This window comes from Aedes albopictus, chromosome 3, assembly GCF_035046485.1.
Source record: "Aedes albopictus strain Foshan chromosome 3, AalbF5, whole genome shotgun sequence".
Classification (NCBI taxonomy): Eukaryota; Metazoa; Arthropoda; class Insecta; order Diptera; family Culicidae; genus Aedes; species Aedes albopictus.
The window spans coordinates 355,475,874-355,489,513 of record NC_085138.1 but is presented as its reverse complement, the minus strand read 5'-3'; the positions used below and the strand labels follow the sequence as shown (position 1 = coordinate 355,489,513).

General features: G+C 46.6%; 1 protein-coding gene across 1 annotated transcript; it reads right to left on the bottom strand.

Moving 5' to 3' along the window:
• Positions 1-6,527: 6,527 nt before the first annotated feature.
• Positions 6,528-11,882, bottom strand: LOC134290903 (uncharacterized). The gene has a single exon (XM_062858129.1). The coding sequence runs from the start codon at positions 11,880-11,882 to the stop codon at positions 6,528-6,530; it is 5,355 nt and encodes a 1,784-aa protein (XP_062714113.1).
• Between the last annotated feature and the right edge of the window lie 1,758 nt (positions 11,883-13,640).

Here is a 13,640-nt window from a genome sequence, read left to right as displayed (position 1 = left end):
TGATACTTCTTGTCATTTAAAACTAATACAAAAGCTTAATCAGTTGTATGCTTTGTTGGTCATTAGGCAAAATAGGCCATTAGGTCGAAAAGGTCATTAGGCCGAAAAAAATCATTAGGCCGAATAGGTAATTAGGCCAAAAAGGACGTTAAGGCCGAATAATTCAGGTATAGAACAAGGTCATTTCGCCAAGATCCGGCCAAAATACCATTTGGGCCTGAAGACCTGTTCGGCCTGAAGACCTTTTCGGCCTTAAGACCTTTTAGGCCTAAAGACCTTTTCGGCCTAAAGACCTTTTCGGCCTAAAGACCTTTTCGGCCTAAAGACCTTTTCGGCCTAAAGACCTTTTCGGCCTAAAGACCTTTTCGGTCTAAAGACCTTTTCGGCCTAAAGACCTTTTCGGCCTAAAGACCTTTTCGGCCTAAAGACCTTTTCGGCCTAAAGACCTTTTCGGCCTAAAGACCTTTTCGGCCTAAAGACCTTTTCGGCCTAAAGATCTTTTCGGCCTAAAGACCTTTTCGGCCTAAAGACCTTTTCGGCCTAAAGACCTTTTCGGCCTAAAGACCTTTTCGGCCTAAAGACCTTTTCGGCCTAAAGACCTTTTCGGCCTAAAGACCTTTTCGGCCTAAAGACTTTTTCGGCCTAAAGACCTTTTCGGCCTAAAGACCTTTTCGGCCTAAAGACCTTTTCGGCCTAAAGACCTTTTCGGCCTAAAGACCTTTTCGGCCTAAAGACCTTTTCGGCCTAAAGACCTTTTCGGCCTAAAGACCTTTTCGGCCTAAAGACCTTTTCGGCCTAAAGACCTTTTCGGCCTAAAGACCTTTTCGGCCTAAAGACCTTTTCGGCCTAAAGACCTTTTCGGCCTAAAGACCTTTTCGGCCTAAAGACCTTTTCGGCCTAAAGACCTTTTCGGCCTAAAGACCTTTTCGGCCTAAAGACCTTTTCGGCCTAAAGACCTTTTCGGCCTAAAGACCTTTTCGGCCTAAAGACCTTTTCGGCCTAAAGACCTTTTCGGCCTAAAGACCTTTTCGGCCTAAAGACCTTTTCGGCCTAAAGACCTTTTCGGCCTAAAGACCTTTTCGGCCTAAAGACCTTTTCGGCCTAAAGACCTTTTCGGCCTAAAGACCTTTTCGGCCTAAAGACCTTTTCGGCCTAAAGACCTTTTCGGCCTAAAGACCTTTTCGGCCTAAAGACCTTTTCGGCCTAAAGACCTTTTCGGCCTAAAGACCTTTTCGGCCTAAAGACCTTTTCAGCCTAAAGACGCTTTCAGCCTAAACACCTTTTCGGCCTCAATTCATTTTTGGCCTAAAGACCTTTTCGGCCTAAAGACATTTTTGGCCTCAAGACCTTTTTGGTCTAGAGACATTTTTGGCCTAAAGACCATTTCGACTTCATGACCTTTTCGGCCTAATGACCAATCCGGTTTAATGACGTTTTTGGCCTAATGAATTATTCAGCAATATTAATACTTTGATGTAACAAAATTTTGCGGTCCCGTCACACGACGTTTTTCCGACCAAACGATATGTCGGCCTGGCGACCTTTTCGACCTAACAACATTTTCGGCCCAATGACCTTTTCGACCTTATAACGTTTTTTGCATAACGTTCTAATCACTTATTTCGATAATACTGTATATATTTCGACGTAAACAGCGATGGAAGAGCTATTTATGTTATAAAAATGAATCCATTTACATACGTAATGAATACATTTAAATATCCCCGACTTATTTCTTTAATGGAGATTTGAGTGTACGACACCCAGTGGCCCAATGAAGAATTCTTCGTTTGATGGAAAGTTTCCTCAGACTGGAATGAGAATTGAAGTCACACTACGTGGATATCAATACGCCTGAATGGCTGGCGCTGCTAACCGCACGGCCACGAAACCCATACTTTATATAACTCACTTACTAACTCACTAATTCACTTACCAATGCACTCACTCCTACGGAACAGATCTCACATACTCATAAACCAACAAACTCACTTACTCACCATGTCACTCACTAACTCATTTACTTACTACATATCCCACACACACTCACTAATTTAACAATGCTCTTACCAACACATTAAAATTAACGGGGCAACACCCTGTAAGCTGTAACTTTCCTAATTCGTAACTGACTCACTCCCCAACCCACTTACTTGGAGTACCTCACATTCATCCTCGCATCAATTCACTAATCAACTTCTTATTCACCAACTCACTCACCTAGTTCCAACTTAAGCCTTCAGTACACGCTTTGCCAAGTGTGTAAACTTTTCCGCACGCATTAACCAACATCAAAGCAAACGCTTGACATTTCCTGTGTTTTGTCTATGTTGCGTGTACTGAAGGCTTTACCCGATTATGAAGAAAGTGCTAAAATGTGATGTCACTCTTATGTTGTCTTTCGGCTCCGTTTCGCCTCGAGACATTTGAGCCTTATGCATGAGAGTCTTAAAATGTTATAAGAGAAGCTAACATAGTTTGTTTTTTTAAAAAATATAACAAAAAAAAAGTACAGAACAGACCACATCGAGCGTGAAAAGAGACGACTAATTATCGTGGGACTGATATGCGTAGAAATTTAGCCAACAGGACCACATTTCTAGGCATAACAGTCCCACTAATCATTTTTTTTGTTAAAAACGCTATATTTTTAAAAATATTTGATTGGAAATACTTTAGGCATGAAAATATAAGCGATTTCTAACGATACTATGAAAACTTAAATCCGATTTGTTGCACCATTTGGCCAAAAACCATGAAAAACCTGTTTGGAACTTCAATCACGATTTTCTCAGTTTCAAGTTTTTCAACATGGGACAACTATGCGTAGAACGGCAGTGTGCCGTTCACAGGAAATACGCAAGTTCTACCAGAAGCTCAACGCATCCCGCAAAGGCTACGTGCCGCAAGCCGAAATATGCAGGGATAAGGAAGGGAGCCTCCTGACGGACAAACGTGAGGTGATCGAAAGGTGGAAGCAGCACTTCGACGAGCACCTGAATGGCGAAGAGAATGTAGGCACGGAGGACCAAGGCAGCGGAGGAAATGACTATGTTGGTGCAGCAGAGGACGGGAACGAACCAACTCCCACGCTGAGGGAAGTTAAGGATGCCATCCACCAGCTCAAAAACAACAAAGCGGCTGGTAAGGACGGTATCGCAGCAGAACTCATCAAGATGGGCCCGGAAAAGTTGGCCACCTGTCTGCACCAGTTAGTAGTAAAGATCTGGGAAACCGAACAGCTACCGGAGGAGTGGAAGGAAGGGATAATCTGTCCCATCCACAAGAAAGGCGACAAGTTAATGTGTGAGAACTTTCGAGCGATCACCGTTTTGAATGCCGCCTACAAAGTGCTATCCCAGATCATCTTCCGTCGTCTTTCACCTAAAGTAAATGAGTTCGTGGGAAGTTACCAAGCCGGTTTCATCGACGGCCGGTCGACAACGGACCAGATCTTCACCGTACGGCAAATCCTCCAGAAATGCCGTGAATACCAGGTCCCAACGCATCACCTGTTCATCGACTTCAAAGCGGCATACGATAGTATCGACCGCACAGAGCTATGGAAAATTATGGACGAGAACAGCTTTCCCGGGAAGCTGACTAGACTGATAAGAGCAACGATGGACGGTGTGCAGAACAGCGTAAGGATTTCGGGTGAACTATCCAGTTCATTTGAATCTCGACGGGGACTACGACAAGGTGATGGACTTTCCTGCCTACTATTCAACATCGCCCTGGAAGGTGTTATGCGACGAGCCGGGCTAAACAGCCGGGGTACCATCTTCACGAAATCCAGCCAATTTGTCTGTTTTGCGGATGACATGGATATTATTGCCAGAACATTTGGAACGGTGGCAGAACAGTACACCCGCCTGAAACGTGAAGCAGCAAAGGTCGGACTGGTGGTGAATGCAGCTAAGACAAAGTATATGCTGGTAGGTGGGACTGAGCGAGACAGGACAAGCCTTGGCAGCAATGTTACGATAGACGGGGATACTTTCGAGGTGGTAGAGGAATTCGTCTACCTCGGTTCCTTGCTAACGGCTGACAATAACGTGAGCCGTGAAATACGAAGGCACATCATCAGTGGAAGTCGTGCCTACTATGGGCTCCAGAAGAAACTGCGGTCAAAAAAGATTCACCCCCGCACCAAATGTACCATGTACAAGACGTTAATAAGGATTGTACGACATTTCCCCGAAAACCAGTTCCCCGAATGAAGTTTCCCCGAAAGTTAATTCCCCGAAAAACGATTCCCCGAACGAATCGTTTCCCCGAATGTACCGTTTCCCCGAATGGACTGTTTCCCCGAATGTACCGTTTCCCCGAAATATTTATAATACTATTTTTAGTACTGGTTTCTAATCATTTTCTTGATTAATTCCATTTTCTAAACTAGTCATTGAAACGAAGTAGCGGAAAGCTAGCCTGAGTACAAAGTGTGCCAATGTGTAGTCTTTAGAAAGACATCAAGATCATAGAAACTTTCACATCTCATTGATATTGTGCATTCCCACTTACCATGAATTCTTCGAAACATAATGTTCTTCATGATGCTTCAATGAGGTTTGCTTTTTTTCAATATGGGTCGTTCTTTTCTGTTGTACTAATTGAAAATGACATGGCACTCAATTAAAAACACGCTCATCATAATTTTCCCTTCTTTCATTCATAGGCTGTTCTTTCTATTTATTTTTGAATTTTCAATTGATGAAAACGCCCTTCAAACCCATAATACCTTTAAAACGAGTCATCGTGATTGTGGTAGTAATCTGCTAAAGTTCATTGTCATTGTAAAACACATGATCCAGATGACTTCAACTTTAAGTCTTAAGATATTCTTGCTAGCGAAGGAAGTCTATGAGCACAATTTTAATGTATATTAACAGGCTTTAAAACAAAAGTCAATGTAATTCAATTTGTTTGGCAAACAGATTTGAAGCTAAGCACTCTGTTTATGCGCGCGGGAAACGGATCAGGCTTCGGACACTGGAATAATCACTTCGCGACGTATCTTATTGAAAGTAACTGTACACTTAACTTCTACGGTTTATTGAAGAACGATAGGTGTCGATACAAAGGACGTCTATTTCCCGGCGAGCTCGATACAAAACTAAATTTTATTAGGCTATGTACACGATTAGCTGACCATGAGAGAATTGGTCTACTCCTAGTATACTCAAATATCTCATTCTCTTATCTCTTATCATGATTCAGTTCGGTTGAAATGGCAATAGTGCAAGCGTGTAACAAACGAGGATCGATAGAGTTAGAAATTGTGGAACATGTTTCATCTTCTCGCATATACTCTCTCGGTTAACCCTCGCGTGACCATGCCGGCCGCCTTGAAATCTCGGAGATTTCAAAAATACTACCTGACCCTACGCTAAACTTATCTACTGCTATCTGTATTGGTTTGTTTTGGAATTCACATTGTTTCTTCATATATTGAACACTGTCGGTCGCCGGGTTGACCGCATTATATACTTCTGCTGCTGCTGGAGCTGGACGTGTTGTTCTGCTACTGCTTCGACATCGATTGGAAACGGCACGACCTTGACCCATACTCGTCGGTAAACATTGAACTGCTGCCGTTGATGCTGTTCGACGTGGATGGGAACTGGACTTCATGATGGACGTGGGATGGATTTGCTCTGGACCTGGATGCTGGATCTTTCTCGCTGCTGTGCTTCATCGGGCTTAATTGGGATCTTCTTCGTTGTAGGATTGTGAATAGTGACTCTTCGGTTGGTAGGTGCTCTGTACGCGTGGATGCTGACGCGGTATGTTGAACCCTTGGATGGTTTGTGTACTCGGTTGCTCTCCGTGGTGGTGGTTCGTCTTCGATGATGACAAGACGGGGCCCCTGTGGCCACCGTCGGCGGTGCTATGAATCAAATGAACGGGTGCTTTTTTAAACTGAATTACTGAACAAAACAATGACTTGCCTGGAACGGAGGCCAGTTGGCCTCCGCGGCGCCGCCAGGCGCTGATGATACCCCTACACGTCACGATGGTGATTGTCGGTACTTGCTAGCGAGTTGCTCATGTGCTAACGGAACATCAAAATGCCGAGACCGTTGTACGAGTTGGCCATACTCGTTGACGACCTCTTCGTTGGTTCCTGGAGGATGAATAGCGCTCTTCTACCTCCGCTGCGGGCTCGCGTACTTGTACCTCAAATAGCCAAGCGTGGAATAGTGTTTAGCAGGGTTTCTGATAGTGCAGTCTAGGACTGCCACAGTAACTGACTTCACGGACAAATTTGGACAATGCTGAACCTAGTTCAGACCGACTGCTACATGCACCGTTCATGCAAAACCACCACCAGAACAAAACAGATTACCTCGATAATTGGAGAGACCGGATCGAATAGTGACTGACTTCCATCGTTTCTTGGACTGGAAACGAGGACGGAATGTGGCTACGAATGAAAAATGAGCCGATTAACTTTTTGAAATTCAAAAAAATACTTAACTTAACTGGTCTGCGGAGGCCTTTCGACCTCCGCCGGTGGAGGAGTCCTAGTTCTCCCCTGCTGACGATTGAAAATTGTCGCTGATTGGAAGGATGCAGACCTTCGAGATTGCTCGTTTGTAGCAGCCATCCTTCGTTCGAACAGTCACTACCCGAATGTTTCCGTCTGCTCCGGTGTGTACCTCTGTTATCCGACCCAGAAGCCAACTCAACGGTGGTTGATTCTCGTCTTTCAGCACCACCATCGTTCCGACCTTCACGTTGTCTCGCTTCTTGGTCCACTTTGTGCGGTTATGCAGGTTCGACAAATATTGAGTGGACCATTTCCTCCACAAAAGTTGCACAAAATGCTGCACGGTTTGCCATGCAGACAATCGGTTTTCCGGTAAGCCATCAAGGTTCGGCTCCGGAATCGCTGCCAACGGGCGTTGGATGAGGAAATGACCCGGTGTTAGAGCCTCGTAGTCACTGGGGTCGTTGCTAACCGGAGTGAGCGGGCGAGAGTTTAGAATTGCCTCAATCTGCGTGAGCAGTGTCTGGAACTCGTCGTACTGCAGGGTTCTTGCCCCGATGGTTCGTTTCAACAGTGTTTTGAAGGACTTCACTGCGCTCTCCCACAATCCTCCGAAGTTTGGGGAGCGGGCGGGGATGAAACGAAACTCTATATTGTCGTTCGCTGTTTCTCTGACCACGGTGTTCTGGAACTGCTGGTCGATGAAGAGCTTCTTCAGTTCTGCCAACTCTCGATTGGCCCCGATGAAATTTCTGCCGTTGTCACACATGATGAGAGACGGTCTTCCGCGTCGTGACGTGAAACGTCTGAGGGAAGCTAGGAATGCCTGAGACGTTTGGTCAGCTACCACTTCCAGGTGGGCTGCCTTTGTTACCAGGCAGACGAAAACGACGACAAAGCATTTCACGGGACGGGCAGAACGCTGAGGATATTTCATTTGGAATGGTCCACACAGATCAATGCCGACGCGTTGGAAGGGACTACAAGGTGTAACCCTCTCTGACGGAAGATCCGCCATCAGTTGCTCGTGAATCTTCGGCTTGACACGGAAGCAGCGAACACAGTCGTGGATAACCTTTCGAGCTACATTACGAGCATTTGTCGGCCAGTATTTTCCACGAACGGACGACACTAGTAGTTGTTGGCCCGCGTGGAACAGATTCTGATGGTATTCAGCCATGACTAGCATGGTGAACGGATGACGATGATCAATGACATATGGGTGTTTCCGGCCTGCAGGAACCTTGGCGTTCCGCAACCGGCCGCCGACGCAAATAATGCCATCTACCATCTCGGGATTCAGTGAAGCGATACGGGAGGAATCTTGAACCGTTCGACCACGTGACAATTCGGCGTATTCTTGCGGAAAGGATTCTTTCTGGGCGAGGCAAACTAGCAAACGAAGCGCTGCGTCACGTTCGGCGAGTGTAAGATGACCTTGCTTGCGACGCTCCCGATTTGTGGCTCTCGCATTGAAGCAGAATCGTTGCAGGAAGGCTACCAGCGTCACAAGATCTTTTAGTGATGACCGACGACTGAAGATTTCGCTAGGCTCCGCGCTGGGCAACAGTGCAGAAACAGCTCCCTTTTCCTCCAGAATTGACGGCTGAAGTTCACTTGTGTCCGGTTCAGAATTTGGCCAGTTTGCTCGGTCTTGGAGTAGCCAGTGAGGTCCATGCCACCAGAGGGACTCATACTGTAGCTGTGGGGGTGCCATGCCCCGAGAAATGATGTCTGCTGGGTTCTCTGTTCCGGGAACGTGATTCCAGGTACCGGCCTTGGTGACGTGCTGGATCTCCGATACACGGTTGCTGACGAATTCTTTCCATCTGGAGGGAACTGACGCTAGCCAGTATTTCACAATTGTCGAATCTGTCCAAAAATGCGATTCCACGGTCATGTGGATGCTGTCGATAACCTTCTCGTAGAGATGTGCGAGTAACAGTGCCGAGGAAAGCTCGAGTCGTGGAGTGGAGAGTGACTTCTTCTTCTTCTTGAGATTCTCTAGAGGAGCAACTCGAGACTTCGCTGTAAGCAACCGTACGTCTACGGTACCATCATTTGTAACGGTTCGGATGTAAATGCACGCGCCGTAAGCCTTTCGTGAAGCATCACAGAACCCATGTAGTTCGACGGATTCCAGTGACTTTGTGACTCCAATCCAACGTGGAACCGTGATTCCGTCCAAGCCGATCATGTTTCTGCGGTACTCTAGCCATCTTTCCCTCAACTCTTCGCTTAATGGAGTGTCCCAGCTGCATTCACGCTCCCAGAGCTCCTGTACGAACAGTTTTGCTTGAACGATGACTGGACCGATCAATCCCAACGTATCGAACAAACGGGAGATATCCGACAAAACTGTCCGCTTGGTTACAGCATCTGACTCGTTCCACTTCGGAGTGCTGAAGCGGTAAACATCTGTTCGTGGTTCCCACTGTAGCCCTAGCGTTTTCACAGTGGAATCGCTTGAATCTAGCGTGAGAATTGTTCGATCATCGCGAAGATGCTCCGGAACGTGGCGTAATATTTCCTCGCTGTTGGAATTCCATTTCCTTAACGTAAAACCACCAGACTGCATCAAATCCACCATTTCTTCGACAAACTGCCTTCCTTCATCTATTTCGTCGACTCCTGACAGCATGTCATCAACGTAGAAGTCTTCCTTAAGAACGGCTGCTGCCATAGGATGGGATTCCTTTTCCTCTTCTGCTAATTGCACCAGACACCTAGTAGCGAGATATGGTGCGGACGCTGTTCCATACGTCACTGTCGCCAACTCGAACGTTCGAATTTCTTGGTCGGTGTTGCCCTTCCACACGATCCTCTGCAGCTTTCGATCGGGACCAGAAACAGCTATCATGCGATACATTTTCGCCACATCCGCAACGACAGCAAAACGATGAAGACGGAATCGGAGATTTATGTTGATTAGCTCATCCTGCACTACCGGGCCGACCATCAATGCCTCGTTGAGCGATACTCCTGTTGAGGTCTTGCACGAAGCGTCAAACACCACTCGTAGTTTGGTTGTTGTGCCCTCTGGCTTCAGCACCGCATGATGAGGCATGTAGTATGCAACTCCTTCACAGTCCTCAGAAACCTCCACCATGTGACCCATATCCAGGTATTCTTGTATGAAGTCGGAGTATTGAGTTCGCAATTCCGGGTTCACAGACAAACGCCGCTCCAAGCAGTTCAGTCGTCGAATGGCAATGGATCTTGATTCGCCTAGTCTTTCGACGAGATAATCTTTCTTCGGTAGTGTAACGATGAATCGCCCAGTTTCGTCGCGCACTGTCGTCTTCGCAAAAATCTCCTCGCAAGCAGATTCTTCCACGGAATGATTGCTGACCGTACGACAGGTTTCAATCTCCCAGAATTTAGTTAGCTGGTCTTGCAACTCCGTTGTAGAACAAACGTTGACTACGGAACGTGGTTCGTTGATTGGGATATCCGGAACTCGGCCAGAAACGATCCAGCCGAAAACAGTGTTCTGCAGTGTAGGTCCATTCTCCGTCGCTTTCAGCCGTCCATCGGCCAACAAGTCCAGGTAGTACTCCGCTCCGATGATCACATCCACCGGCCCAGATTCGTAGAAGTCTGGATCCGCCATGAATGTCGACTCAGGAAGGTTCCATTCCGATGGGTTGAAACTGGAGGTCGGCAGCGAAACAGTCAGCTTCGGCAAGACGAAAAACTGCATCTCTTCTTCGAACGGAGAAATCATTCGCGACCTTGGAGAAACTTCTGCGCTCACTCGCTTGGTAGACACACTCTGTGCAGACCCAATGCCTTGCACTGATAAGAATGTGGGGGAGACTCGGAACTTGAGCTTGTTCGAGAACTCCTTAGTCATGAGACAGTGTTGGGAGCAAGAATCCAACAAAGCTCGAGCGAGCATAATGTTTCCAAAACGGTCTTTGACTCGTACGAGTGCCGTTGACAAAAGAATATTGTGGGTAGGTGTCTTGGGTAGTGCAACGTAGTTGTGGCTTGTGTTGGGTTGACTTGTGCTTGGCTGTGGTCTATTGATTTGTGAGTTGGCAGTGTGTGTGGGTGCATTGTTTGACTGAGTGTGTGCTTGTTGGTTCGGTTGCTGTGGGTTTGATTGTGGTTGACGTTGTTGTGGGCTGGCTTCTTGATTTCTCGTCTGCGCGGGTGGAACGGAGGATCTTACCGGGGTGAAGTGCAGCATGGTGTGGTGTTTCTGCCGGCAGTGGTGACAGACACCTTTGTCGCACGTCCTAGAGAAATGACCAGGATGCAGGCAGTTCCGACACAGCTTGCTCTTCATTACCGCTTCGTTGCGCTCCGTGACCTTCATTTTCTGGAACTTGGTACAGTGAAATGGAGAATGCCAAGACTCGCCACAAAATGGACATTTGTTGGACATCTTCACCACAGCGTGGCACACAGCAATCTTCGACTGGCGTTGATCGGAACTGGTAGACTTCGACGGAGCTATTGACTGCAGGACGGAACACTGATTGCGAAGGAAAGTTACTAAATCCTGGTATTTCGGCACGTTTTTGGAATTGTGGTGCGATTCCCATAAACGCAACGTCGCTGTATCCATCCGGGCGCAAAGCATGTAGGCGAGAATAGTACTCCACTGGGCTGTTTGCTCGCCTACCTTGTCCAACATCTGCAAGTTCTTTTCGAACTCGCTGACGAGGGGATTCAGTCCGTCATACGACTCCTTCTTGAGTGGCTCCAGTGAAAACAGTGCATCCAAATACGCCTTAACAATCAGCTTCTTGTTTTCATAGCGTTCCTGGAGAACCTTCCACGCAACCTCATAGTTGGCAGCCGAGAGCTCGATGGTGTTGATTTCCTTCAGAGCATCTCCCGTAAGCGACGTCCTCAGGTAGGTAAATTTATCCATCGGATTCAACTGCCCGTTTTGATGGATTAGGCTGCGGAAAGTATCACGGAACATCACCCACTCTCCTAGTTTTCCACTAAACACAGGTAAACTGATTTCCGGCAACTTCACCTTAGAATGAGTAGTGGCTTGCTCAGCTGGGGTCCCACCGCTGCGCTGGGGTGGATCCTTCGGTGGAAGCAGTTTCAACAGGGCAACTTTCAACTTGCAGTAGCGGTTTTCGAAGTTTTCGGCGGCAAGAAAATTCTGTTGTTCACGGTTAGTTGCATCCTTCTCAGCAGGATCGATGTCGTCTCCATCGTCCTCTTCATCCTCCATCAGCAACTCAATCTTCTCACGTAGCACGAAAAACTCCACATACACTTCTTCTAGGCCCTTAAGTCGCACTTCTACTTCACACTCGTCACGATCCTTGTCAAATGCTATCACAAACTTCTCCACGATAGACACCTTTTGCTGAAGCAAGCGTTCACGCTTCAACAAAGTTCGCAAATCACTGGCCATCACTGCACTGGTCAAATCTAATCAAATTCAATCACGCACTGATCACCAATCACCGGTATAATCTCACTGTGACAGATCTACTCGACGTTCCACGATCGCGAATTAAACAGACAGATTTAGGACTGTGCAACCCAATAACAGCAGCGAGGGGGGATCAACCACAGAGAACAACAACCAACAGACCCAAGCGGAACTTCGAGACCAACAGGAAAGCGGACACAACTCATGCACCTTGCCAAAGAAAAGACTCACATGCATTTACAAATTTTATTTTCAGCCAGTCTCGTTTGGCCACATGCAACAAGCCAGCGTCACAATGCACATGCAATAACTTCACCGTATTCAATTTGGAGCTCCGTTGAATCTACGATGGCGCCGACCTCCGTTGCTCCGCTGCTATTCAGGTTCTTCCTCGATGGCGCCCGGTCTGGGGATCCTTTGTTGCCCTTGATGGCGCTCGAACTGCTCCAGCGATGGCGATTGACCGCGTCCAAAATGGCACTATCTTCACGGCCGGCCTTTCTTCACAGGCGGTAGGCCACTTTCTTCCTCACAAACGGCAGTTTCACGAAATTTCGGGGCCTTCCGTGGCCGTTACTGTCCACTGCACAGTTCAATTGTTTTTCGCAACTTTTGCAATTGCACCGTCACCCTCCGCCGGAGTGCACACAGTCTACACACTTTCACGAAAGTTCACGGGTCCCGTGTCCGAAAACCGATCCTGGCCGTCCTCGATCCGGCTCGAAGGACCAAAATGTTTATGCGCGCGGGAAACGGATCAGGCTTCGGACACTGGAATAATCACTTCGCGACGTATCTTATTGAAAGTAACTGTACACTTAACTTCTACGGTTTATTGAAGAACGATAGGTGTCGATACAAAGGACGTCTATTTCCCGGCGAGCTCGATACAAAACTAAATTTTATTAGGCTATGTACACGATTAGCTGACCATGAGAGAATTGGTCTACTCCTAGTATACTCAAATATCTCATTCTCTTATCTCTTATCATGATTCAGTTCGGTTGAAATGGCAATAGTGCAAGCGTGTAACAAACGAGGATCGATAGAGTTAGAAATTGTGGAACATGTTTCATCTTCTCGCATATACTCTCTCGGTTAACCCTCGCGTGACCACACTCTTCAGTTCTTTTTTTGTAATTCAATGGATCAATTATGACCGAAGTAGCATTTGGAATTGACATTTCTACAGAACATACTAGTAGTTAGACCGCCGGCAATATTTTGAAAGAACAGTATATGATGAAAGAAGGGAGAATCTTTGATGAAGATTTCTACTATAACGCCTGTAGATACCTACTAGAACAGTCAGTCACAAAAAAATAATAAATATAGCAGCAGTCAAATTACTGATGATTGATTGAGCAGTTCAATTGGAAAGAACAGCCTATGTTTGAAAGAAGGAAAATTTTATTAAATGAAATGTTATCAATCTAGCCAAAAAGACGCTGCTGGATCTTTAGACAGAAGTATGTCAGGCCGAAGTACGTTAGGCTGCAATCACTAGGCCGAAAGTATCATTACGCCGGACGAGCATCATTACGATTGCGTTGAAAGCCCAGTTTGATCATATATAACCCAATACTCAAAAGAATAGACGACATCTCGAAGAAGGGTAAACTGTACATGGGACAGTCAATGGTTTGATAAATTACTACCGTCAATAAGCTATGCAATATTACAACTAAAAACAACTGCGTGTTATAACTTACCTTACCGGTCAGGCTAAGGCCGGGG

What these genes read in the sequence shown, in the direction of transcription:
- LOC134290903 (XM_062858129.1), bottom strand. Translation starts at nt 11,882, where the DNA reads ATGGCCAGTGATTTGCGAACTTTGTTGAAGCGTGAACGCTTGCTTCAG.